The 27939-nt window shown below is 41.3% G+C and overlaps 2 protein-coding genes and 1 long non-coding RNA gene across 5 annotated transcripts in view; 1 reads left to right on the forward strand and 2 right to left on the reverse strand.

The window, feature by feature from the left end:
• The window catches only part of slc24a4b (solute carrier family 24 member 4b), a 30782-nt gene extending 26987 nt beyond the window's left edge, over nucleotides 1–3795 (reverse strand). For both annotated transcript variants that reach the window (XM_080289549.1, XM_080289548.1), the window contains exon 1: nucleotides 3485–3795. In XM_080289549.1, the coding sequence (XP_080145675.1) occupies nucleotides 3485–3647 (163 nt within the window). In that variant the 5' untranslated portion in view covers nucleotides 3648–3795. The remainder of the gene's footprint in view (nucleotides 1–3484) is intronic.
• A 13723-nt stretch (nucleotides 3796–17518) lies between these two features.
• On the forward strand, nucleotides 17519–20459 carry LOC145420381 (uncharacterized). The gene is made up of 3 exons (XR_013901682.1): nucleotides 17519–17872; nucleotides 18498–18587; nucleotides 20321–20459. It is a non-coding gene; the product is annotated as an uncharacterized LOC145420381 (long non-coding RNA).
• cpsf2 (cleavage and polyadenylation specific factor 2) lies at nucleotides 18988–27939 on the reverse strand. Of its 2 annotated transcripts, none has more exons than XM_080289553.1 (15): nucleotides 27783–27939; nucleotides 27250–27416; nucleotides 25276–25435; nucleotides 25071–25176; nucleotides 24851–24980; nucleotides 24646–24761; nucleotides 24322–24509; nucleotides 23877–24167; nucleotides 23613–23713; nucleotides 23073–23276; nucleotides 22800–22952; nucleotides 22357–22579; nucleotides 21842–22156; nucleotides 20351–20485; nucleotides 18988–19406 (listed from the first exon to the last, which is right to left on the reverse strand). In XM_080289553.1, exons 2-15 carry the CDS (start codon nucleotides 27396–27398, stop codon nucleotides 19314–19316), a joined length of 2364 nt encoding a protein of 787 aa, XP_080145679.1. In that variant the 5' UTR covers nucleotides 27399–27416; nucleotides 27783–27939; the 3' UTR covers nucleotides 18988–19313. The 2 variants fall into 2 exon arrangements, with proteins under 2 accessions (XP_080145679.1, XP_080145680.1); XM_080289554.1 differs by having other exon boundaries at nucleotides 27829–27938.

Genomic DNA, 27939 nt, shown 5'->3' on the forward strand with positions numbered 1-27939 from the left:
CCTTCTCAAAATTTTAAAGTTGATCACTTTGATGGTAACATGCAGGTCAAGAAATACATTTGCAGTTCAGTATAAAAGTTTGTCACATTATTCAGGCACTACACCAAACTAATGTTTGATGCCAGTTTATTTTTACATTTACAGGGTCAAGAGGTCAACGAATCTTGAGTGGCTAAAAGAGGATTTTACATTAGAGCTGCTAGAAATCAATTAGTTAGCCATTACCCAGAAAGCATTCCAGCCTTGAGCGATTCTTATTTAGGAATCCAGTCAAGATGTTGTGATATGATATAAAATTTTTATCAGTTATCAGTAGTGGCCTTGGACGCTGTACACTAGGTTTGTAGCGTTTGACTAAATGAGTAGTGGGTGTAGAAAAAAAAAACAAAAAACATGCCGCTACTGATAAAGTGTCAAATGAACCAAAGACAACATTTAAGTAAGAAAACCCATCCCTGGCTGCAGCAGTAAATGAGAGGAGCAAAGGAGGAAGTTGGGGGATATAAAAACCAGTTGATACAAAATGACTGTGGTGGATGAACTCCGCCACAAAACATCAAATGCTAATACAAGAGGCTGCAGTTTGAGTTCTCTTTTGTTTTTGGTTTTTTAAACAAATAGTCCACAATGAGTGTCTTAATGATAGTCCCCTACCCACATTTATCATGGCTACCAGGAAAATCAATAACCTTAAAACTAACTCATTTTAACTCCTACTATGATCTTTTCCTACCACTTTCTTTTGTCTCCAAACATTAGCCCCACCAAATCAGTTGCACAACATGAAACTTGATTTATTTTCTTTAAAATCGATTTATCAGATTGTCTCAGGTCTGCTAACCCTCTCAAACACACTATGTTGGATAACATATGAAAAAGCACATCTGTCATTCTGTGCACGTACATACAACATGTAAATTAAGGATGTCACAATCATTATAATAGGTTCAGAAAATTCAAGAAAATAGTAGCAATAAGGTTATCAGCCAAAAATGTTTCTATAAACTTGTTTCTCATTGTAATTGAATTTAAAATGTAGTGTAGCATACAAACAGTACAACTGCCATTAGTGCATCACTGCGTTGATATTCATGGTTTTTGAAAACCATGTGTATTGTCAATACAGATTCATTGTGATCGGTACTGTAAAGTGAACTCAGATTTATAAAATTATTCTCTAAAATTAGGGATATCCAGCTACTTTAGGCAAAACCAAAATGGATACAATTGAATTAAAAAAGATCATAACTTCACTTCTAGCTGAGCACGCAGACAATAATAGCACTGTGGTAATGTCCTCTATCCAGGCAGATCGACCAAGGACAGCCATCCATCAAGCTCACAATGCTTATGGTTATTCACATTCCTTTAGTCAAAAATGTCTCCGGGTTATTTACACCCACACACAGACATACGCATCCAGCACAATCAGCCCCTCTGCAGCTACCTATCAGAGCTCAGCCCTGCTTCTCAAAACACCTGCTCTACTCGCCCATGTGAGGTTTCCACACACACCCACACACCCACACACACACACACACACACACCACAACATGTTGCGCCCCACCCCTCTTCATGAAGATGTAACTCAGGAGTAGTACATCAAATCCCATCCATCTGGAGCATTCAGCATTTCATCACACTCCTATACTGCCATCAATCAAATGGATGGCAAGCACACAGACTTTCCTGTGACATGAGGCATGCTGGTCCCTGTTGTGATTGTTGAAATATGAGAAAGGGCACAGCTATTGAATTAGACAGATTTAGTTATGCTGAGCTTTGGGTCTCCTCGTTCTAAAAGGAAATTTCTTTTTCATACCCCCCTTTCATCAAGCATGTCACCTTGAAATTCCACTATCCACCACCAAGGATGCAGCTGCTTGTCAAAACGGCTGAAACCCAAGAGGAAGCCTCCTGTCAAATGCCTTCATGTGGACAGTTAATGTGTAGGTCAGGCAAACTTGATTAAATGAAAAGAGGGGAAGCCACTGGTGACCAAAGGGAGCTTACTTTGTCTCCCAGAGCCTGTCTTTCGAGATAAGAGATTTGCACCAGCCTGTATGATATCGCTCCAGAATAATCTTTTAAGCCTCTTGTTGTTTTTAACGTAATTAATAAAACTCCCTGATATGTCTTTAGGGATCCACAGGCAGGCAGGAGCTGTGGTGACTTTACAGCTGCTTTCAGCACTGGGAATTACTAAGTGGTTTCAGATGGACAGATCTCACGACAGGATCTGACGCTGAGGCTTACAGCGTTAGAAGCACAGCAATCCCGCTTCTTTCATGTGAAAAGTCCTGAATGGAGCACCAAGTCTCCTTTGCGATTTAAAAAAAAAAAAAAAAAAAAAACCCCGCTAACAAAATCCCCTTTGGCACTGAATGCAGTCTCGATGTTCCCTCCTTGTGAACAGTACTGGCCTGAAGGTGTGTTCCCATCTAGTTAACCCATGATCCCAGTGGTGTGTCGGATATTCTTCACCAGTAAAATGTCAAGGTTGGCGGTTAGATTATATAACCGTGTGTGGCTGTGTGGGATGCTGTGCGTGTCAGTGTTTGCGCGGAGTTTTGACATGTGTGAATGGGAGGGCATGTAGCTTGGAGTCTGTGTGTTTGCGTAGCACAAAAGCAGCCATCTAAATAGTTTGTTTCAGCCCACACTTCAGACTTTAACTATGAATATTGTAACATCCGGCAAGATAACGCATCCCCGCTGCTTACCCTCCACCCCTCCCCTCCAAGTCATAATCAGTGGCCTCTGCGTAAAAATCGGCATCCCTCGATCGCCATGTGGAACCTGGGAGCGTAATGATGCTCGTGATCCGGTGTGAGCAATGGTGTGTGAAGCCCAGGGGCAGACGTGATAATGCCAGCGTTAACGGCGATCCTGAGCGCTAATGTAGTGTGATCGACAATACATCTGGCACCAGAAGAAGAAGAAGGGGAAAAAAGGAGGGTGGGAGGATTTTCTGAGAACAAAGGGCATAAATGCAAAAAGCGATCATACTGGGGTCGGAATGTTTTCTGAAGTGTGCACGTTATGCATGGAGTGCGCGTGTGCCGTAATTATGAGCCTGGCTTTCAATTTCAAAAACGTGCCAATGCCACGGCGCGCACACTGCGGCATATACTGTCAAACAGACGCGTGTATACGCCTGAACAGATTCTCTTTTTTCCCCCTCAAATGTCCCGCAATTATATTTAAAGCCGACTTTCTAGGGAGTGTGATGGGTCGGTAACAGCGGATGCCAAATTCTTTTTCCATGGAAACGACACGGGTATGAATGAATAAATGATAAAAGGCAACAAATACGCATTTAGGGTCTGAAAAAAAATACATATTTTGATCTCATGCCCTTGCTACTGAAGCCTGATGGTGCTCATGTGACAGATCTTCGGGGTGCATGATTACACTGCAGATCTGTGAGCAGCTCTGCTCCGTCCTCTGTTCTCTACACCCCGGTGGATCCCTTCACACTCACCTGTCTTGGTCAGTAGTGCCGACATGCTCCACGCTACGAACAGGACACTGCAGATAAAGCAGACCTGCACGAATAACATCTCTCTCCTCTTGCGAACTTTAAATATCTTCGCAATTATTGTCTTTTTGGAGGGGGTCGCGGTGTCAGTGTCGTGCTGCTCCATGCTTCGCACCTCGGCCGGCGGCCACTTTTTGCGTCCTTGAGCCGAAGAAACTGCCACCTCGCTTGCCTCTTCACACGGAACACAACCGGGATGTGACCCTCATTTCAAGCCGTCCAGTGCGCAAATGGAGAGTAGTAAAGCGGAAGGTTTTCCCCCCTTCTTGTCTCGGATGCTGAGATGATGCCGTTCAGCTGCCCGGGACTGGTGAATGGACAATGACAAGGCGGTCAAATTCCGATATATGTCTCCAAATCAGTTCAGTGGCGCCCCTGAATTCGGATTCTGCAAAAGGACGTGTGTCGGATGGGTTCCTATTGCAACCTGCATCCTGTCCCGTGGAAAGAGGGGGAAAAAATCAGCTGCAATTGCTATTATCTATCCGTGGCAGCCTGTAGTTTCTGTGTTTAGCATAAAATGCGTCAGTGTTCAGTCACAAATGTGGAATCGCTCAGCTGCGCCGTTTTGCAAACCACACGCACCTGCGCCTGTTAAGTGAAAGCAATCAGTGTTCATCAAGGTTAATTGTTAAATTCAGGCAGCAGTCGTGCCGCTCGCCTCGCTTGGGCGCCTCCCCCTCCGCATGAAGTCCTCCTCAGTGCAGGAAAACCGTGCTGATAATGAGAGAGGACCATCAGCTTCCCTCCTACTCTGTGCCCTTCATCCCCTCCATCGAGACCGTGCTCCTTTAACTTTCCTGAGTACTGCATGTGCAAACAGCCAGTGGGGGGAAAAATCTTCCTCCTTCACTGTCCACTTTAGAAACAACGGGAAGCTGCTGATTGATCACGCGGAACTCCAAACTCACGCGATCTCTTACATGATTTGACCGTCGAGTAGGCAAGCCCAATCATACTGTTTAAAAGAAAGCCTACACAGAAAACCCCTATCCTATCCCAACACTGCTGTGTTATGAAACCAAATCTAATATCTTCTGGGTCCCTGGCACAGCCCCTTTAATAACTGCCCTGCAAGTCACCTGCTGTCCTCATTTTGACATCACCCTGAATAAGTGAGGTGATGGATCTTCTGCTTCTTTCTCTCAAACATCCACAAATACAGAATAAATTCTTATTTTTTTAAACTTGCTTTTGTGCCCAAAACACCCATAACGGTTTTTGCTTCTCATAAATATGGGGAGCATTCACATGTACAGCACTGTGCATAAGTATTGAGCTACCCCTCATATCTTTATATTTTATTAAAAGAATGGGAAATAGGTGAAGGATTTTCTCGAAATGTGTAAATATAAATGAAAATACAGTATATATAAGAAAACACAGCCTGAACTCTTGTAGGTAGGCTTTCTTTAGGTATTCTTTGGGAATAGTTCTCCAGGCTTCTTGAGGGACATTTCAAAGCTCTTCTTTACCTCTTGTTCTGTCTAGATGTAGCTAGTACATCTAGACAGAGCCAGTAGCTCAGGAGGCATAGCAGGTCTGACCTGCAAACCAGCAAAATTAATAACTGTGACGTTTGTGGTTTTATCCCATACAAAAAATACAAAATAAACCAAAAATCAAACTAAATGACAAATTTGGAAGTGAACTGGAATTCAGCTTACAGTGAAGGCAAGGCATAAAGCACTCACTGAAGATCATTGCTCTTTGATAGTTAGCAGTCTTGCATATAGGGCATCTGTGTTGACTCAAGATTTAAATCTAAAGGTATTTAATGCTGTGGTTAGGATAGTGCACCAAATTATTATCCAGATATTATAACTTATGTTGTCACACGCAGCTCAAAGAAAAGCGAAATTCAAAGTTATTGGCTCAAAAGTTTAAACTCTCATTAATATATTCAACTTTGAGGTTGTGTTGGTGAGCCACCCTGCTGTTTGCACTAATGAAGAGCCTTCCAGTTGTATTTATAGACTGCTCCTAGAATAATTGAGTCGCTTCCCACAGCTAAATGTTTAATTTACTTTGAATTTGAAGCTGATGATGATTCCATGAACATGTAGAAAAAATTGAAATAGACAGCCCCACACTTTGAGAAATAGTGAAATAATAAAGTCAGTTGAGATGACGAGCTTAGCTTAACATAAAGCCTGATAGCAGTGAGACACAGCAACCTAGGTCTAGTACACAGTGAATAAAAGCTTAATCTGTATCTTTAATTAAATGTTGTCACTGTAAAAGGTTATGTACACTATAAGCTTGGCTAACCCTGGTGGCACAAGCTTTCTTTTTGCCATACAAGCATAAGCAGGGCAATGGTGTTTATTGCTAGAAAGATAATAACCACTGTTTCATTAACACTCAAGTGCAACCTTGCCCTCCAATTATAAACAGCACACTCTTGTTGGAGGACTTGTGAGACTACAGAGCACAGTCTGCTCCAGCTGCTGCCTCCAGGCCTGCTGCAGGTCACCTTAGCTGCCAAGATAACAGACAGGAAAGCTGCTGCACTCTCAAAGCCATCAAAATGCACAGGTTGACAGGGCTGAAACAGCATGTCAACTTTTTACCATCACCACGGCTGCCCACTTAAGCAAAAACTGAGCCACATGTAATAGTCAAAGACCTCGCAGTCAGGCACAGTCTCCAGCAGACAAGAGTTATGTAAGACCAGGACTGTCCTGTCCATACAGTACGAGGCCATATTCCAAAAACAATTCACGTCATCTCCAAGAAGCATCCAAGATGCGTGAAGGGTGCTAGTTAAGCATGGAAGGCGATCGAAGGTTATTAGTTGGGGCTTTCTGAATCTGTTGCCAGGTCTTGTCTTTATCCTGCAGCTTGGGTCTTCTGCATGCACCCGTACACATCAACATGTGCGACTCATGCCCATGCCAAGGGATTAGTCCCCTTCAGGCCCCTGCCCGCACAGCAGGCAGGCAATCGGGGAGCAGCGCCAGGGCCTGCTTACAGAGATTTAGCCACTGCTGTACACTCCCTGCCTCGGTGAAACATACATATGGCTTCCTTTGCCTTCTACAGGACCCAGCGATTGCCCCCTGATCTGCAGCAGAGATAATAACGTGTGTGAACTGTGGTTTTAGCCACGGAGAGATAGTGAAAAATTGGCTTTGATATTAATGCCAGGCGTGTGTCATGTCCTTGCTCTGCAGATCACTAATGACTTGATGTCAAGTGTGTTTACAGTGTTGCACAACAATTGCAGTCTGACTCAGCGTTGCTCATTTAGGCTTCCAACTCCGTTACTGCTGCGATGACTCGTGTGGTTTATTCACTGGTTTGATTCAGTGATTAAATCCACTCTTTAAGGGCATTACAGCTGAATCACTTTACATCATGTGAACATATTTAATTAGGCCTTCAAATCAAGCACCATCAGCACGTGCCAGTTAACCAGTGCATGTTGCATGTCTTTTCTTAAAACTGTCAGAATTGATTTCAGATCATACTCTTTCTGTGGGAAATGGGGATTGTAATGTTTAGGATCAGATTTAACGGGGGAAATTAGGTTTATTCCTATAAAAAAAGTTTTTCTCCCCATAGTCCCAAAGTGTCACATTGGATTCTTTGGGTTTTTTCTCTCTGACATTGTAGGATTTTTACTTCACAGAGTAAAGGGCTTTGGGATGACTGTTGTAATCTGGCACTATATAAATCAAATTAAACTGAAGAAAATATAACAAATTAACTGAATTGAAGTTACCCTAGTCCCATTATGTCAATTAGGCACAGAGATACACAGGAAGTAGTTTTCAGGTTCAAAGTTAACCTCACCACACGTGAGTTAGAAATGTTCCCACTTATCCTGTTATTAAGCCTTCTTTTATTTTGTTACTTTTTCTTAGCACTTTAAAGGCAAAAGCAACTTTACAAAGAACTACATTTTTTGGCCATTACAACATATTTAAATGCTGTATTGTCGGAGTCTCAGCAGGGAAGAACAGTATCTTTTACTTGGTAATGTTAGGTATTGCCATCAAACAAGACTTGCATGATGGAATCAGTTTAGCTGTCTTTATGACTCCTCTCTACTGGTGTCACAGCATTTCAGAAGTTTTAGCATAACTAAACCAGGACTTTTAAGTTTGCATTCCTGTTCCTTTTTACATATTAGAAGGCAAAATTCCCTTTCATTTTCTGTGTTATAATGGTGACACCAGCAGCGAACATTTATCTGCTGTCTCATACATTTCAGACACTGAGGAACTTTTGTTGAGAAGTGATCTGTGCAGAGCTTTGAAAAACTAAGTATACCATTAAATAGCTTGTAGAACCACATCTAGCAATAATAGCTTGAATTAATCATGGCCACGTTGCACCAACATTTCAGTTCATTGAGGTTTGGAGGCATTCGTTTATGCACAGCACTACAGCGTTTCAGTCAGGTTGTGGTCTGTGCAGAATTATGGGTCTGGATGGATATCTCCAAATCAATCTTCCTGTTTATTTTGGTCAAAGGTAGTTTTGCAAACCCAGGCTGTGCTGTTCTTTGAAGAGAGCAGATGTTTTCTCCTGGCAACCCTTCTGACCAAGTCATACTTTTTCAGTCTTCTTCCAATTGTATTGTCATGAACAAGCTAACTGAGGTGGTTGTCATATTTGGACTGAAAATTCAGACACAGCACACCGGCAGCAGTTTTACAGTGATTTACAGTCTTATAGCTTGAACGCAACCAGGAACACTGTCAGAGTGGAGAGATGTGGTGAAGGTGAGTTTAGTGAGATCTTGTAATTTTTGTGAACTGTTTCAGTGACCTTACTTGAGCCCTGGAGGAGTAACCGACGGGCAGGCAGAATTCCAAAGCAGCTAGATGAGAAACAGTGACGAGTGGGCAGGCAGGTGAGTAAATGGTAAGCACAGGAATCGACAGAGACTAGCAGCTGCACCACTAGCCACTAGCATGGTGTTCAGCACCATCCAGCTATTATATATCAGAAGGTTAGTGAGATAGCTCAGAACAAGTGTGGGAAGAACATGCCGAGCAAGAGTCTGCCCACATGAGGGCCAACATGGAAACAGCAGCCCACAGTTTGTTTTGTTTTTCATTTCATCGTTTTTATTTTATTTATCAGGAGCAGAAAGTTTTGTTTTCACATACTTCATAAGTTTTCCAGCTATAGGCTAAATAAAATCACATGTACCCTCCCCATTTTTATATATGTATATAAAAAAAGACAATGCCAGTTGTACTATAAAATAAAGCACATAGTCTAAATGGTGGACACCATTTGTAAGCTGATAAGCGAATTCGTGCCTGTGTGATGGATCGTGATAACCAGGTGACACTGAGCCAAAGGAAGAAGCTGGACTCCTTCCATTAATGCACTGCTGGCATTGTAACTAATATTTTACCAATCAACTGAAGCTAGTAGACAGATGGATGGAGAAATATCCCAAGCTTTGAACGTTTTTTTTCCCTCTGAACCTGAATTATTGCCGAGCTCACTTTAGCCACCGGCTGGTTGTGTACAAGCTTGGTGTGCGTGCACACATACAGAGCCAAATTATCTCTGGAGACCTGCTGATTCTACTTTTTGCGAAAGCTTCTCATCCAGCTGCAGGAAAAATAAAATATTCATCATGAGTGTTGAACATTCGGTGGCTGCACCGCAGGTTTATTTGTATGCCTGTTCAGGTGTGAAGAGTAAACAAGCCGGAGACGAGCAACAGAGAGTCTAATCTGTGTATTCTGGAGGCAGCAGTCATCTTGTGTACTGCTCTCTTCATCTTCGAGGACATGAAAACCCACCCTTAGCGCTTTCGACAACAAAAGGCAGCACTGTCAACCCCAGACAGACAACATCAGTGACAAACATTACGATACACTGCCTTAAAATGGGTGCAATGGGGGACAATAGGACCTAACAAAAAAGCAAAACGATCAGTTGTGTGTATTTCTTCCCCGGCAAGATAAATTAATTTCATTTTCTTTTGAAAACTATTACATAACACATAATAGGTCAAAGTGGTGTACCGTAGGTGGCTTCTGACTTGAGAGTAAAACCTGCACAGAAACTATTTGTCCTGTTAAATAGCAGTAAAGTGCTAGAAGCCAGATTTATAGTTTCTCCAATAACAACAATAGTTTCTTGCTGTAAAAAATATTATAGAATATGAGCATTAAAGTGTGATACTATTACCTGTTTGTGTTCCATTATACTGTTGTTTTAATGGTCCTATTGTAATCTCTATAAACAGCAAATTGTAAAATGTATCAAAGTAATGTATAGTAAATGGTATGTTTAGAAAAACGCTATTCCTCATGCTGCACCATGTCCCTATTCATGCTTCATTGTAAAGACAATGTTATTTTATTTAACATTCAGCTACCCTGAAGATGAACACTGGCTGTAGGTCATAAATCTCCGTGATCATGTTGCTAGCTGAACCTTTCTATTTGCCACACAGACACCGGAAACCACAACCTACATCTGTACATACAGAACTGTACATAATCCAAACCACTGTTGTTGTTTTTCTTCACATTACTAAATGACGTGGTTATAATTAATGCAACAGGATTTCATGCAGATGAGCTGCAGCAGACTCAGACTTGTGTGTCTGTCCAGTTGTCAGTGGTGTTCCCCAGGGCTCTGTCTTAGGTCTCCTTATATTTATAATTATTATCTTCTACCTCTCATGTAGTCATATTTTTAGGAAAGTCACATTTTCATTCTTACACTGATGACCCACAACGTCATCTGTCCACTAAGCTCTACTCTTCCACCTTGTTCTCTCCACGGTTTGTTTACTTGAACTTGAAATGTGGTTATTTGCTAATTTCCTCAAATTAAATAGTGACAAAAAAGTGTTGGGTTTTTTTGTGGTAAGAACTAAAACTGTTTAGACAAATGTAATGTACGTAAATGGAAGTTTTCGCACTTCCATTTACGTAATATTAGTTGTCTACATCCATTTTTTACAGCTAACAATGTTCAGGGTACATTTTAATTCTACCCTCTCTAGCTTACCAAACAAACATACCCATATACTTCAAATGTTTCAAAATGCGGCTCGTTACCAGAATCCCTTCCACAGGACATAATACTCCTATCCCTCAACACCAGCTTCCTGTAAAATACCACATTAATTTTAAGAATCTGATTCTTGCTTTAAAGTCTCTCCTTAACCTTGCACCCGCTCATTCCCATACTCTGAGATCCTCCTCCTCTATTAATCTCATTATACCGTCTGCTCGTCTGACTACCATGGGCTTTAGAGCTTTTAGCTGAGCTCAGCTTCAGCAAGCCCGTACCCAGGTTAGAACCCAGGACCTTCCTGTTGTGAGGCAACAACAGGAAGGCTAACCACCAAGCCGCCCTGCTCCATTAACAAAGAGTGGTATACAAAATCCCTCTTATTTTAAAATGTTTGCTATTTTGATGCACAGATACAGATGAATAGATGTATATCCTGAGACTTATATGTGATTGGTTATGAGCAGAACAGGTTGTAAGGTGCTTCTGAGTTAAAACTCAGGTCAGGGATCAACTGTAAACATTTAATTTGATGCTGAAATTTAAGGTGTTGCACTAGAATACTTTTAATTCAAGATGTTCATTGTTTGACTACTACTATACTATTACTGTAATACCTTAAATTAATTAAATGTGTCACTTATGGCCTTTATGTTCTTAATGTTATCCATTCTGCAGTTTACATCAAAACAGCTTCATCTTTTCAGTCCCTTCTCAACTTGTTGAAAAAGTTTTATTCTTTTAAGGATCAGGGCTGCATGAAATTGGATCAAGGTATTGCAGTTCTGCAGTTCTGCAGACAGTGGCTAAAGGAAAAAGGTTGGCTAAATCTGAGAGAGACTTAACCTTTTATAATGAGCTGCACATAAATAACGTTATTATTCTTTTCTGTCTGTGGGTAGGCACGCAAAGAGCAACCTTTTCGCCTTGCCAGGAAGAGTGGAGATTACCATTCAGGCTGACCACAGAGGTTATGTCAGACGAAGCAAGCAGCTCATTCATTCTGCGAAGATAGCATCAGAGTTGCAGACACAGGGTATAACAACTATATTAATGCAGGAAGCATTCCTGAAACAGAGGACAAGTGAGGGTGAGTTCATTTACTTCATTCACTTGGAGCTGGAGGTGGAGGGTGCGTGCAATAAAGTCAGTGAGCCAGTAGATTTCCCTGCTGTGTAATTTCATCACCCTGCACACCTCCATATTGGACAAAAAAAGTTATAGGCACTGTGTAGGAGGACAATGTGTAGGAGTTGTTAATGTCAACTTTTTATTATTCATAAGCAGGCACGTGGCACAGAATGTGCTTTTTGATGAAAAAAGCACATTTAAAGGAGCCCTCCATGGCTTTTGGACTTCATGGTATGTTTGCAAACATTTCCAATTTAGTCTATTATACTTATAAGCTTGTTTCACAGACTTGGGTATGGAGAGACTCTGGATATTGGTGGGCTTTAACAAAAGATACGGTTTAATTGTGGGAATTGTAAGATTTGGTTTTTTAAGCTTGAGCTCAAAAAAAGAGGATCAGAGCCAGGATTTGTTGGCCTGCTACAGCAGTTTGAGTGCTGTAACTTTTCTTGAGTACTACAGTTTCCTTGCACAAACCACTACGTGCCAGTTAAAAGACAGGAAAATTAAATCCATCAGCTCTTTGGTAGCAAGTCTTGAGCCTTAAAGGGAATTTCCTATTTAACCTGCAAGCATTGAACCTTTTCAGAGATGTCTTAATAGCATGTGCATCTCAGATAGAAGCTTTCTTGAGATTAGAATCACATTTTATACTCTTGATATGCTTCATTAGGTGATCAACATGTCAGAAACAAAGGCTGAATTGCAAATCAAGCCAAAAAGGCATCAGGAAACTGTCCTGAAGAGAGCAGAAGGCTCACCATGTGGTGCTTGTGGGAGTGTGATTGATTGCATATCTGTTCATTATTACTGTATGCAGCACGACAGTACAGTCACAATTAGGTGACACATGAATTATTACATAATCCAGAGGCCAGTTTTATAGACTGGTTAAGTGATTATGGACCTAATCTCTATAAACAGCAATCTGCATGCGAATATCCTAAATCTGCAGGCAACAGACATCATGGTGTTTGGTACTGGAAGCTTTCTGGTTTCCCTCTCCTTGTTGTCTGAGAGCGACTAATGAATCGCTTTGATCATCAGATAATCTACATTTTTCACTCGAGTCCCCGTAGATCCGTGGGCAGTCAGGCCTCAGGTCTAGTTTTATTTTTCAGACCACTCAACATTTTCTTTGAGTCACAAAATGCTCACTTATGCTGCGATACAAGGCAAAGCTAGCAGAATGATTGGGACTTTACATTTTACCGAGATCTGCAGGTCACCACTCACAGCGCTGGCATCTAAACTGAGCTGCTTAAAGATAAACTGTTGGCAGTGCTGAGTCACTTCTCTGGATTCGTACTCCTTGGTCTGGCCTCTACTAGTTTTCACATCACCATCATTCACTGCAGATGATTCAACCTTATTACACGGCCCTGTGGCATGCTGGAGAGTTAGGAGAGGCGTCTGCGGTGGTAAACACAGGCAGCTAATCTTCATCATGTTTACAGAACTCGAATTAATCATCAGCAGGGTCTCCTCGCAGATCTAAAGGTGGTGTCAGCCATGTCACATCAGATAAGGCCGCTTCCCTCTGATGTGCTGAGTGGAAAGAGCAGGCCAGCCAGGTTGCATTCTGCTGACTGGCTGGAACCACATGTCAGGCTGAATGCAGTTTTGCTAAGAGGCTGATACCGCCTTCACCCAAGAGCACATTGCCTGATCCTATTGCCTGTAATGCCTTAAGTTACAGACAAGCAACTGGTCAGGTTTGTTTTTCCTCCAGGAAGAGAAGAATGAACTGTTTATACCCAAACCAAGCAAAACAATCTCATGTGATCTGACCTAAATATTGACTCACACACACATGATCATTAAGTCATCCACATGTCTATGCCAGGGACTCAGCCAGGATCAGTCCCGGCTATGAATGCACCCCACAAAACACATTGTTTTATCAGAAAGGCAACATAGCAGCTGCAGCATTGTGGACTGTGGATAATCTGGCAGCAAGAGCCATCGTGGATTTGTGCTTGTGAGCTTTCCTGCTGTGTGGATGAGTGTGAAGAGCAGGGTGCATTAGAGGATCACCGCTGTAATGGTGTAATTCAGGATTTCTGTTTAACGGGATGTATGTTTATTTTAAAGAGTGGGTGGGCATGAGTGGTTCCTTTACTGGAGTGACCATTAACACAGGAAGATGCACAGGGATTACCCATGAAGGGAGGAATTAGGAAAGAGATGGAGGGAAAAGGCAAGAGCTTGAAGAGGAATTAAGAAGAGAGTTTAAAAGACAGAGTAAGGGGGGAGGAAATGAAATAAAAGAACTTCTAAGGCAAACACAAACCTTTTACAAGCTAGTTTAAGATTGCAAATATTGTTTAAAACGTATTCTGTGCATTTTTATTTAAAGGAATTATTCAAAATTTGAAAAAAGTTTAAAAAAAATACACCTGTTGACACCTCTAAAGCTCAATAATTAACATAACACATAATACCTCGTTTGTTTAATCTATACATAATCCGAAACGTTACGATCTTAGGAAGTTGTAGTTCAACAGGAAATTATACGCTATATTTCATTAATCTGGATAAAGTGTGACCCCATGATCAACCCCACCTACCCTTTTGCAACATCTGTTTTTGAGAAAAAGACTTTTGGAGGATAGAAAACATTCTAGCATTTGACCTTTCGGGAGCATTTCCCCAAGACATCAAGCCAAGGAGAAGAGAGTGCTCATCTACTGGAGCAATTTCTATTAGATGAAAGATGAGAACAGCTCATCTGTGAGAGCACTAATTTCTTAGTATTTTAAACATTTCTCTACACTTTTACTGATGATTAATTCATCAGTACGCCACCCATAAAACATAAAACCTAGATTACAAAAAGCTCATAATGCAGCAGTCTGTAGAAGACCTTGTTTCACTGGTAACTGGTATAGAGGAACCGCAGGCAGGCGCAGCAACTTCTTGTAAGTCAGGAAATTCTTAAGGTGTGTTCAGAAGCAGAAGCTAATTTTAACCTTGTAGCATTCATGCAAATTGGAGCACTCGTAGCTTTAAGCTACCTAGCAATGAACACAGCCACTTCACATGTAGGAGCGTGCCTGATTATGTGTGACAACTCAACCCCAGTTGAGTTTTTTCCCTCATGTTTCTCTAGTTGTACTCCTTTCCTATCAGTTCTGTGATTCACTTTATTAAATATATGAATAATGCCACAGGATTAGCGAAAGGTTTCAAAAGAAAATCCACATTGAGTCACACCACCTGCAAAATCTGCCTTGTTTCTGTCCAACTCTAAACTGGGGATGTGATAAGTAGTAACTACCAAACCCGAAGATGACACCCACTCAATACAGTGAAATTGCTCTCCTGGGAAGTGAGCCAAAAAAAAGTTTTCCTTCACACCACTACATATGCACATTTCCTTCCCCTCCTGGCCCAGCTGTGGGTTCATGCTCAGCTCAAAGAGTTTTATATTTTACAGAAATACAGCTGATTATTGTAAGCTCTGTGGAGGTTATACAAATGTGATTAAAGCTTCATAATAGAGGGGAAAAAACAACCTTGTTTAGAAATCTCTAGCTGTTTTTTATCATCCTGGTGTGTGGAAAAATAGTTTTTTGGCCAACAGGGAAATTTTGTGGTTGTTGTTGACCACTGTGAAAAACTGGCAGCAAAGACGAGTGGCAGCTGCTTATATTGCCAAATAGATGATAATTTTAACCTCTCCACAATGTTCAAACAGCGGTGCTAAAATTCCCATAATGTTTAAAAACTGATTTATTTATTTATTTATTTCTTTTTTGTAACACTCTGTAGCTGTTGATAGGACATGCTCTGTTTCATTAGAGGATAGCAAATCCTTCACCTGTATTTTTTACAGTCCATTATAACAAAAAAAAAACCCATTATGAGCCAGCAGCAGTATTGAAACTGACTGCATAATTTCAGATTTCCTTAAAAAATAATTAATTTCTCTCAATAAATGTGTTTTCTGCAATTGCATAACTCCTCTGGAATCCCCCAGAACAATATTTTAACGTTTCACTTTCTTAAATATTGCATTTGAATCACATACATCAATAGTCTCTTGACAGATATATATAGAAAATTACATTTTTATAGTAGTTTAATTTTAATGAAGAGAGACAGAATATGAACCAACAATCCAGAAAAAAATGAGTGAAATAAGTATTTGATTTTGAAGCAAAACAAGCCTTAGTATTTGGTGGAGAAACTCTTGTTGGCAACTAGACATTTCTACAAACTCAGAAGGGATTTTGGCCCATTCATCATTACAGAAACTTTCTAAATCCTTTAGGTTTCTTGGCTGCTGCTTAGCAGCTCGAAGTTTCAGCTCCCTACACAGACTTTCTAGGCCTGAGCTGGATACTGGCTAGGCCACTCCATGACCTCAATGTGCTTCTTCTTTAGCCTCTCCTTGGTTGCCTTGGTGGTATGTTTTGGGATATTGTCGTGTTGTAATAACCATCCATGACCCATCTTCAGTGTTCTGGCTGAGGGAAAAAGCTCTCAAGATTTTATAGCCTCATCCATTCTGTCATTCTGTACCCTTAACAGAAAAACTGCCCCAAAGCATAGTGTTTCCACCTCTGTGCTTGACTGTGGGGATGGTGTTCTTTGGGTCAAATTCAGTGTTTCTGTTCTTCCAAATACAGTGGGTTGAGCTGATGCCGTAGAGCTCAATTTTGGCTTCATCTGACCATAGCACTTTCTGACAAACCTTCTCTGAATCATATACTGGCAAACTTACATGTGCTGAATCTGGTAATGTCTTTATCTTAGAGTCTTAGAGTATAGGTACAAAGGTGCATAAAATTTTTCCAAATCTTTCAGATGTCTAGTTTTAGCCATGATTGCTGGTTATTTAGAACCCATGCTTAATCTCAAAACCAGTAGAATGTCATCACAATGTCCATTTGGGCTGAGTGACAGTTCCATTTTTAGAGCAGGATATCATGGGATTTTTGTGCCTTATGTTATGTTTGAATATTGTGTGGTTTCATAGAAATTTGTCCCCGTTTCACATTATTACATTGATGTCATTGGCATTAAGTGGTCTGCTTAGTGAAGAGACCAGGAATTCAAAAGGGATTAAATTCATTCATCCTCCGATCCACACAGATGAATGGGTATGCACGACCAAGATGCTTGTTTTTTGAGTGCAGTTTGGTGCCAGTGACTACAGCGTGAAAGGCACAGGGGTGGTCAACCTGGGTATGGGTTCATGATATGACATCAACCGGCAGATTGGAGGTGCATGTTGAGTGGAAAGCAGCTCTCTTAGTGGCCTCCAGAGGGCAGAGCGGCCTCTCTGCCCCTGGGCGATTCTGCCCTGTGCTCTGGGCTTAGCTGCTCGTTACATTAAAACAGGGGCTTCTGTGACAGAGTCAGCATTATGAAAGCTAAGAGGATTAGCTGATGGACATTTCTGGCGTTGCCGGTCAATTATCAAAATGAAAAGCAGTGACTGGGCAAGGCCTGGCATGCTCTATGGCACAGAAGAGCTCCTCTCTCTCTCCTTCTCATCTCCACTCTAGCTCTCCATCTCCCACTCAGCTTCTGTCTGTCACAGGTTACTGAGGTTTAGGCAGGGAGGCGGAGAAATAAATAAAGGCGTCATTGATGCCTTTCTGAACATGACATGGTTATCTGTGTGAGCCACGGATTAAAAAAGAGCATTTAAAATTTAATGTTTCTAAAGTGCAAAACTGTATGTTATGCAACTGTGTAAAAACAGGCCTGCATGTCAGCCAGCCATCCATGCTCCTCCAACCATGTGCATGATCATCCATCCCCACATACACTCCCTCACACTGCGTGCTTCGCTACTGTGTATGTGTGGGCATGTGTGTGACTGTGTAGCCCCCTGTGATTGTTTAGCACGCTATGATAATAGGAGGAGTCTCCACCACTGTGATGTCACGCTGCCAACACGTGTGATGCTGGAGTGTTGGGGGTGATTTGTGGGGAGGCAGGATGGGGAGAAGGTTTGTTTTGGTATATCCAGAAAAGTGACATTCCACAGCTGCCCGTGTTAAGGATCTACCCCGGGGATTCACACAACACTGCGAATGTAATCAGCCGAGTCAGTGTGCCACCACGGCTGCAGCGGACACATCACGCCGGCAGTGACACCGTGCCTCCCCTTCCATCCTCAGCACTCGCTTTTATCGCCCAGCTTTAATACAAGCAGTCACACCTCACTGGGGCACGGCAGAGGTGAGGCTGTATATCCACGTGTGCCAGAAAAAGATAAGAAAGCAAACTGATCAAGTGTTTCTCTTATTATTATTTTAAAGCCAGGAAGGCAACATTTATATTTACTTCTATAACTGTGAGACAGTTACTTAACATATAAAAAGAGCAGTAATCCTGGCTTACTACAAGCAGGCTGAATTATATTCAATCCCAATTATCACTTGCGGGGACAATGTCATCTCGGCGCTGTATTACAAATGGTCCTGCTGCATGGGCAGATTTGATATGGGTATTCAGAGGCTGCTTACATACAGCTGAAAAATGTCTCCATCTGGTGTCACTACACAACTAGCTAAACTAATAGGTAGCAAAGTATTTGTAGTGATAGACCGATCAGCATATGTGACACATCATATGCTTATTTTTTTGTGTTATCAGTCTGCAGTTAGTTTTGCTTATTGGCTTATTTTCATTTTTGCACTGGTTAGGTTTATCATTGTCTGGATTTCTGTTTGGTTGTGTGTTTATTCCTCAATATCAGTTGATCTGAATTCATCTCAAAGTGTAGATTCTGAGAGAACTAATATGAAGCTCTGGAGCTTTGTCAAGCCCAAACTGCTGGAACCCTGTTCTCTTTCCTTGCCAGTGTGCCTCTGCCGTGCGCAGTGAAAACATACAGAGGTGGAAGAGAAGATTATCGAATTAAATCGGCCACATTTTGGATTCGAATCTCCAGGTAGGCCGGGGCCTTTCTGTGTGGAGTTTGCGTGCTCTCCCTGTGCCTGTGTGGGCTTCCTCTGGCTTCCTCCCACAGCCCAAAGAAGTGCAGTGGTGAATCTAAAGTGGCCGTAGGTGTGAATGGAAGGTAGATAAAGAGCTTAAGTGCACAGCATAAAGTCCTGTATGAGTATATGTGAAATACGAATGTGGGCTTGTAGTATAAAGTGCTCTGAGTGGTCAATAACACTGAAAAAGCACAATATACATGCCAGCCCAGTAAGGATTCTGAGAAGTTTTCGATTTTACCTTATATAAGCAGTAATGAATGCGTGAATAGGCAAGTAACGCAACATAACTGTAGGACTGAATAGCCAGCATTTGAAGTTATGGACATTTAAGACAAACAGAAATACATCTTGGAAAAAAAAGATTTTTAATGACAGATCTGGAGGCCCAAAACATTTACTTGGATGTGATTGTAAAGAGGGAGGACTTCAGAATCTGTTCACACAAAGATGTCAGTCCATGGAAGCATCTGCCTTTGCCATTATTGAGGTAAACTACCAATAAAAAAAAATTACCTGGAAAAGAAATTATAAAAGGTACAGGAAAAGGAAAATGTTCAACACGGTTTGCAGTGAAACAGTGGGAACTGCTCATCGGGAAGAGGTACACGCATCTTCTCTGGGTAAAGTCCTTGTAAAGGCTTGTCTCTGTATTTCCATGGTGTGCTCTGCTGCAGCTATACAACAGCGTACTGCTGATACAGGAGCTCCCGGATCTTATAGTAGTCGTCACACAGGCAGCCTTCCAGGCCAATGCGTCCGGCCTCCGTCTGGACAAAGAGAGCGCAAACATGCACAGGTCATCCACCAGGTCCTCACACAGCAAGCCTTCACCAGCCTTGTACATCACACCAGACCTTAAAAACAAGTGTGTTCCCCATTCCTTCCTACAAACTTGGATGAAAGCGTCTAATGAATCTGCATCAAGATTTTACAGTTAAACACCGCACTCCTTTACGAGTCTCGGCTCTCTTTGATTTCCTTTTCTGGGTTGCATCTATTTTAAGTTCTTGTCAATTATGCAGGTTGTTGTTAGTATCCTGGCTCACTCCTACTTTCTCTGTAGCTCTGAAGCTTTGCCTGTGTTTCTTATTTGCATCTTTTGTCTGAGGTGAGATGTTTTAATTTGCTGCTGGGGCTTTGGTAGCCTACTTACGCACGCTGTATTTGTTTCTCTTTGTGTGTAAACTACCATTTGGGGTATTTGTGCTTAAGTAAAGAAACGTTAAAGTACTCAATTTTTCAAGTCTGTCTTAGAAAAACAGTCAGGTACCTACAGAGTATCAACATTAAAACCAGTTTTCTTCCTCCTGTTCATGCAAATACACTTTAAGAGAAAACAGGAAGCAGATTTACAGCCTATTGCTTCCACCTGTTTTTCTCTACACCCCAGACTTTCCCATGACATATGAAATGACGTGCTCAGTGCACCGTAAGGAACTGCTCGGGATCCACAATCTATAATCAAACAAATGGACAAGCACAGTTTGTTGTAATTTTTTGTTAGTGTGTCTCATGCGATTAATTTTCAACTGTGCATCGCTGCATCCGATGGCTCAGAGTCTCATGTCACTATAGCCAAGAGTGTAAAGAGAAACGGTCTTTCAAACAGCATTTAAAACACAATTATTTGAAACACTGGCAGGTTTAATATGACTAATTGACTGGTTTTCTATCTATCTAGTATTCTTTCATGGGAAGGAAGGACACTTACTCTGCGGACGGCCACCATGTTGTTGCATACCAGCACTCCTCCCACAAACTCGGCCTGGATGCCCTCTCTCAGCAAGACTTGCTTGAAGTCAGACAGACGAGGCTCGTTGATAAACACAGACTGATGCCCTGAAATCTGAAGAGAGAGTGAAACAGGGTCAAACTTTTCCTACAAAGACTCCTTATTCACTCTTTTGGACGCAGACTATCACAATCACATCACGAGCCTTGGGAAAAGTTTTCTTTCAGGGATCATTTCTGCATCGTACGTTGGTCAAATGACATTAAAATGCCAAAATAAGTTTTATGCACTAATTGTAGCAGCTATTTGGGCCTAAAAGTCACATGCTGCTCATGTTGTTTCATTTGCCAAAACAATTTGCATTACTGCAAGGAAATGAGGCTACCTGTCAAAATGAGCAGCAGCAAAAACAAGCCTTACGATCACATATTCTCTCTGAGCTGAATCGAAACAAAGCGCCCTATTTAGCATTCGTTCCACCCTCTTTAGCTTTCTTCGCACTCAGAGGTGGGACCACTCACTCGTACAACATCACTGACCCATCTAAATGTTTGGGGCACACTGGGAAAAACAGACTGTGTTTGATCTCTCATTCAAAAATATCTAACAACTCTACAGCAGCAAAATAAACTTGAAAGTGAATATTTGAAAGTCCTCCACTCAAACACGTGTTTAGAACATGTGCAGAGCCTGACACTGGGAGACGAAGAGAAAAAGTTTAGAGCTGGAAGATATAAGCAGAATTTTGTGAGCTCACAATTAGGAGACTATCTCAGAGCAGCTAAAGATGGTTCATGAGAGTTGGCTGTAGCCCCTAGGCTTGAAAAGTAAAGTCAATGAAAACATGCCTTAAATGGCTATTGATCGACAGGGGGTTGAGAACTCTGTGTGAAAATTTGTCCACTCGTTTCTTTGATTTATGAGATCATAAATGTTTTTCTACTTGTTTATATGTTGTAAATTTCAAGTGTTCTTCAATAGAATGCGACAGTATTGCGACAGTTATTTTGCAGGCCAAAAAGTTCAGCATATTGGTGCGGCCGTGCATAGTCCTGATTTTTATGTGGCCCCTTGGGGGAAACCCCCTTCCAAAAAAACGATGAATAGATTAGAGTAGGGCTACTCTATGAGTCACATGTAACAATCAGTCTTAATCTAAGTATAATTTCTGTACAGCAAAACAGCTGTACAGAAATTTGCTGTTTTGCACAAGCCAAAATTAACATCTCATTTCACATCACTAGAAAACACAATAGCACATTGCTAACCAAGCTAGCTTGTGATATCTTGTCCAAATATGGGCATGGTTGGAGATGGAAAGAAAGTCAAACTTAAAGTTTTAAAAAGAAAAGTTAGAAATACATGGAAGATTGTCCAGCTTTTAAATACAGTGTGTGGATGCATTATGAAACATAAACCATCAAAAAGAACTGCAAAATCATTCAAGACAGCAAGATTTCTGCTCCCCACCTCGTTTGGTGGCAGTGGTTCCAGCGTGGGAATGACATCACTCTCTTCGGAAAACTCCTTCTCGTCCTCTCCGAACAAGTTCTTCATGGCTCGCTGTGCCGTGACTGCTATGTTGATGGGGTCAATGTCAAGATCGGGGGCGATGTCCATAGCCAGCTCGCTTTCTTCCGCCTCGTCTTTCACACCCTCCTCCAGTATCACGCCGGTATCCACCTTCACTACACGCATGTCCAGCACACCGTCAATCCACGCTAGCTCCGTGTCTTTGGCCTTGCAGAACTGCAGAGAGCTCACCAAGGAGTCTTTTAACCGCACCTTTACCAGGACAGAAAACAAGATAGTATGAAGACCCTGACGAGTCTTGGAAGGATTGCAACACAATACTTCATATTTAAGGTCATAAAACACATTTAAGCTATAAGATCAAATGCACCCATTACTAAATTTTGGGGGAAAAAGACAAATAAACACACTTTATTAAAAATATAATTACACAGGCCTTAAATGAAGCTAACCTGGTAGATGTGGGTTTCACTAGTGGCATCCACAGTTTCCTGCAGTTTAGGCGTGTAGACTTTGATGTCCTTGCTAAAAGCCTTGCAGGACTCTGCCAGGTCCAGACTGGCTTCTGGTGGCCCACGAACAATCACCAGCTGTCTGGGCTTCATCTGATTGATAATCTTCTTTATGGAGTCCCCGTCAGAGCGACCCTCGTAGTCTATGTACATGACCCTTGCTCTGTGAAGAAACAGAGATGAGGTCAAGCCTTTCAACACTACCCTTGCTAGGACAAGAACTGCGCCAGAGACACCAGAGACTTGTTGACTACACATAACAATTTTCAGCATCATACAGGTTGATATTCAATCACGTGGAGGTGGATTCTACTGTACTGTTTGCCAATGGCCAGTTAAAATGGCTGAGAAAACACAGCCAAATTATCACAATGATCACTGACCTTATTTCAAGACTTTCTATGCTTGAGATGCATTTTGTGGGGACTACAGACAGATCCTGGTCCATAGGTTCATCTCCATTGGTCAAACCAGATTCTAATTTGCTCTTCTCCTCCTCTGTGGCTTGCAATTCAGGAACCAGAAACTCCTCTAGCCTTTAAAAGGTAACATTGGTTTTTATTATTATATTATCATTGATAAAAGTCAGAGTTTCACATTAGTGGCCTCCTGCATTCATCAGTCATCTGATGTTTTTGTGCATTAGTATCGAGTACCTGATGATTTCTCCATACTCGTCCCATTTGATTCTCTCCTCGTGTGTGGGGAACATTGGATATGACTTTTTGGCCTGTTTGAAGAAACTGCCTTTACGGCTGCCCTCGCCCTTCATCATCAAATCGTGGTGTTTGGTTTTTACTACAGCCGACTGATCCAGATCATCATCCATATCGCTCTCATCGCTGGAGTCCACATCCACCCTGCAAACCCATAAAATAAATATTAATTCTATACTTAAAAGTTTAATTTATCTAAGAGCAGACAACGTATTTTTGCTCGGTAGTAGAATATAAATGTTTGTCATAAACGTGTTATGACTCATCTCGCAGTTACAGATTTCCTTTTAAACAGCATGTTTGAGATTTGCAGTCTAGACCACAGTTTGCATTTGTGATGGCATTTTTTCCAAACCTAATTTGCTGTCGTACTCGTGAACTGACTGATGAAACGTTTTGTAACACCAAAAGCGTCACAGAGAAAATACATGCAACCCTTAAGCTACGAGTCATCTCATGTCTTTTTCTGTAGAAACTTACTCTTTTGCTTGTTCAAGTTTTTTAGCAGTTTCTTTCTTAAGTTTCTCCTTTTCCAGGTATTCTTCCAGCTCCTTGCCTTCGAGTTTTACTCTCTTCTTGACCTGTTGTAACAAGAAAAAGTGGCAAATGGATACGGTGTAAATGACAAACTGACACGTTTTGTTTCTTCCTAAGCCGGGTCTGCATATTAGCATCAGGAGCTTCCCATGGGGCAGATATCAACCCTCTGGTACAGCAAATCAACATTATGACTGCAGGCCTCACCTCCAGATCCAGCATCATTTCTCCAGGGTTGTCGATGAGGTAGCGAGCTAAGGTTCCAGGTGTGGTGCGGTACGTCAGGATGATGGAATTTTTTGCATTTTGACACCACTGGATAAAAAGTTCTCGAGAAAACCCTGACTCAAGGTCCGGTTGGCTGCAGAGCACCACCTTGGGGCTGGGTACTCGGGCCAGGTCTGCCAGACTGTGGCACAGGGTCAAATGTCGGAATTGGAACGGGTTGTTCCTCTTGTCCTCAAAACACCTCATGAGCTTGTCACTCATCCACTCCACCTAGAAAGGATCAGTGATTAATGAATTCAAGAATTATAACAAATATGTATTATTTGCTGTGCTCTCTCTGTAACAAAATGAAAGTTTTGACTGGAAAAATCTGAATATTTCAATAGTTTCTCCGATGTGAAAAAAAACAAACAGTTAACAGTACCTGGGACTTTGAGAACTCCACTACATTGTAGCTAACATTGTTAAGCAGAGCGAGTGGGTAAGCTCCGAGCCCAGCATCCTTTGTCCTCCAAATCTGGTCCAGGAGCTGAGCCAGTTCCAGCACACGCCCAGCTGTATCTACGGCAATAAGGACATTGCCATCACCACGCAAGGTCTCCATCACATTGGCTGTGGAAGAACGGAAAAAGAGAATTACAAATGTACATAATAAAATCTGTAACCGTTAGAATATGGCAGTATGAACTCGCATATTATTGATGTAATAGTGTTAGTGTTAAAGCGCCCAGTGGCTATTAATACGTACTAAGTAGCTGCTCATCTCTTTGCTTACGACGTGGTTGTACATACGCCGCATTGAAGGAGTCTGTAATAAGTAAGGATGGACGGCTGAGGCTCTCCAGTGAGCAGCCATTGAGGTGGCTGGAGTACACAGAGAAAAAGAATGCATTAACAATGAGCCAAACTAAAGCAATAAAATTTCATTTCACATTAACGTTTTCTTTGCTTACATTTCTCTTTTGTGGTTAAAGTCCACGGCGTAAACAATCTCCTCCTCCCCATCCTTCACAATTTTCCAAATAGTGCCTCCAATCATGTGACCGGCTGGAAGAGGAGTAATGGAAAGACCGTGCCCTTTTCCTGTCAGGTAAAAAAAAATACATAAACAATCACATTGTTATATGTGGTGCATAAACAGGGAATAACACCTATTCTGCAAATAAAACACACCTTTCAAATTGACAATCTGAGAGTATTTCAGCTGCTGGATCTTATCAAAAGCAGCATCCACATCATCAAGTGTGAACAGTGTAAAATCTTCACTGTTGTTTCGGGACTACATGGAAAGAAAGAGAGAATTTAATAAAGTAATGGTAATCAAGCCAAAAAGAACCTCTGTTAATTAAATCATGCATTACCCATATCCCCTTCTTACCTGATACAGATCGTACATAAACATTTGCCCCATCTTGTAGACAGGAATTGTGGCATAGATAGTACAGTTCAGCCCCAGTTTGCCCACAGCGTATGGCAGGGCTCCCAAGTGTATGGGGTCGGGATGGGAGAGCAGCACAGCGTCGACCTGATGAACATGTCTGGAGAGGGGGAAAAAGAGCATTGCAGCAGGTTCAAGTCCCAGAAAAGTGGAGTGGTTTAATTCAAATCTTTATTCAATCGCACAGTCTCGTCTCACAAGATCAAAATTTCTTCTTTAAAGGAGAACAATACGCATTCACAAGGAGTTCAAACAGATAATAAAGCTTTACATTTTACAAGGGAAATATAGGCTTCTAGTGGCCTCTACTTTGAGGACAGTTTGCGATTCATTCAAGATTAGAAGGTGCACAGTTCCAGAAACAACGCCAACTAACATGTGCACATGGGAAATATTTAAAGTTGTGTTTAATGCTTTCCCCCTCAACAAAGATGACATTTCATGAACTGCCCTGTACCCTTAATGATGAGTTTTGATACCTCAATACATATCAATAAAGACGTGACAACCACTGAAATAGTTTTGGGGTTTTTTCCAAGGGTAACTGAATAGGCAGAGACCACCCTCACCAATTTCTGATACAAACCCAGTCATTTTGCTCTATAAGCAAGAGCTTCAAGGGTTACTTCTGATACTCCTGGTGTTAAGATAGCTATTGTGTAAAAATCAATTTAGAGGTTTCCTGAGTTTGCACTAAAATAAGACTTTAAAAAACATTTTTTCTCTGCAAGTTACAATTCAACCACTGTCTCTGTAGCTGTTGTTATTAGATGTGAGAAGAGAGGAGAGTTTAGGTAGTTTGGAAGCCTCAAGAGTAGAGCTGTGCCTTTTATTTTTGACTCTATAGATGTTCATCCAACCGATACAGTTAGAAATGAGTATGAAATTCCTCATTGGTGATAAAGCACTATAATACACAGGGTTTTACAACTGGAGTGCTGATAGGGCAGTATGACTGTGTGTGTGTGTGTGTGTGTGTGTGTCTATATATATATATATATATATATATATATATATATATATATATATATATATATATATATATATATATATATATATATATACATATATATATACACACACACACACACACACACACACACACACACACACACACACACACACACACACATACACACGCATTTTGTCTCCAAACTGTTCAACTGGAACTGTCCTTCTAATCTAATTCTTTCGCCCAGTGAAAATCTTAACATCTACAAAATTGCCATTAGAGTATTAATTAGATAATTCATGTTGTATATATGTATAGGAAACAGCAATAGAGCAAGAATTAGAAGACATACATTTATCCATGCTAATGAAAGCATAAACAAGCAAAGGACTAAATTTGGAAATCTCTCCATATATGTTAAACCATCTCCTTGTGCCTGATATTCTTCTACTACAAGATGAGACAGAAGAAGTACAAATTCAACATACATGTAAGTGAGGTACATTGGGTTTTTGATGTTAAGATTTCTTCGCGGATGACTTTCAGACTCAAACAAAACCTACATCCATCGTCTAATATGTGGTATGACAGAAACCAACAAACAGAACCATATAATCTGTGGACTAGAAGCTTTTTACTATAGTATTATAAATGATGGGCTACACCTGGACCCATCTAGAAAGAATGGCCAGGACAGAAATCTCTGGAGATCTACCTTTGGCAGCCCATACCCTGGGAGGGGTGACGGGCAGTAGTAGTATTATAAACTTTTTTTTATGTCAGTAAAAAAGTCGGCACAAGCTTTCTTTCCCCTACTTCACGGTGGGGAGGTCAGTCATCAATAAACCAGACTGCTGTGGGTGTACTGTTTAGTGAGTTCATAAAGGCACATTTACTTTTTGCTAAGAGTTTAAAAAAAATAGAAACATCAACTGTTTTTGAAAGACTGGCGGTATACCGACCTCTTCATAGCATCTATGATTTCCGTGGAGAAGTTCTCATCCCACCCGCAGTCCAAGAGGAAGCGGAATTCATCCACCTGCAGCAGGTAACAAAGGGCAGACTCCTCCAGAACCCCTGACACGGCTGTCAGCTTGATAATGGACGTCATGGTTCTTCAGTTGTCGAGCTGAAATATAAGATTTGTGCTTGCATGTTATCCTCACCACGAAACCTTTCCTACTAACTCTAAGGCCCGTGGCTCTTTATGTGTGAGTGCGACTCTGCGAAAAGTCATTCAATTTAATCAACAAAGAAAACAAACACAACCATGGTTGGAGTTTGCCATTAAAATCTGTGTGAGGCTAATAGCGTAATGTTGCACAATTTTAACCAGTGATGTATGCAGCTTACAGGCTGTAAGTAAATATAATGTAAACATAGTTTTGTCGCTAGCCACAGCTAGCTTAGAGTTGTTAGCAGATTGCCCAGCAAAGTGTATTTACAGTGCTAGCTAATGAGTGTAAATGAACTAACAAAGGAGCGTGCACCATACCATTAATTGTAAAATAATGGATTAGTCTTCTGGAATAAAAAACAACCTTTTTTTCTGTTATTCCCAAATTAAACCATTTTGGCTCGCGTTTTTGATAGCGGCAGACATACTTGCCGCTGCATCATGTGTGAGAGGGCAAAGGAGCATACCACAAATG

This window comes from Astatotilapia calliptera, chromosome 15 (assembly GCF_964374335.1).
Source record: "Astatotilapia calliptera chromosome 15, fAstCal68.1, whole genome shotgun sequence".
Lineage (NCBI taxonomy): Eukaryota > Metazoa > Chordata > Actinopteri > Cichliformes > Cichlidae > Astatotilapia > Astatotilapia calliptera.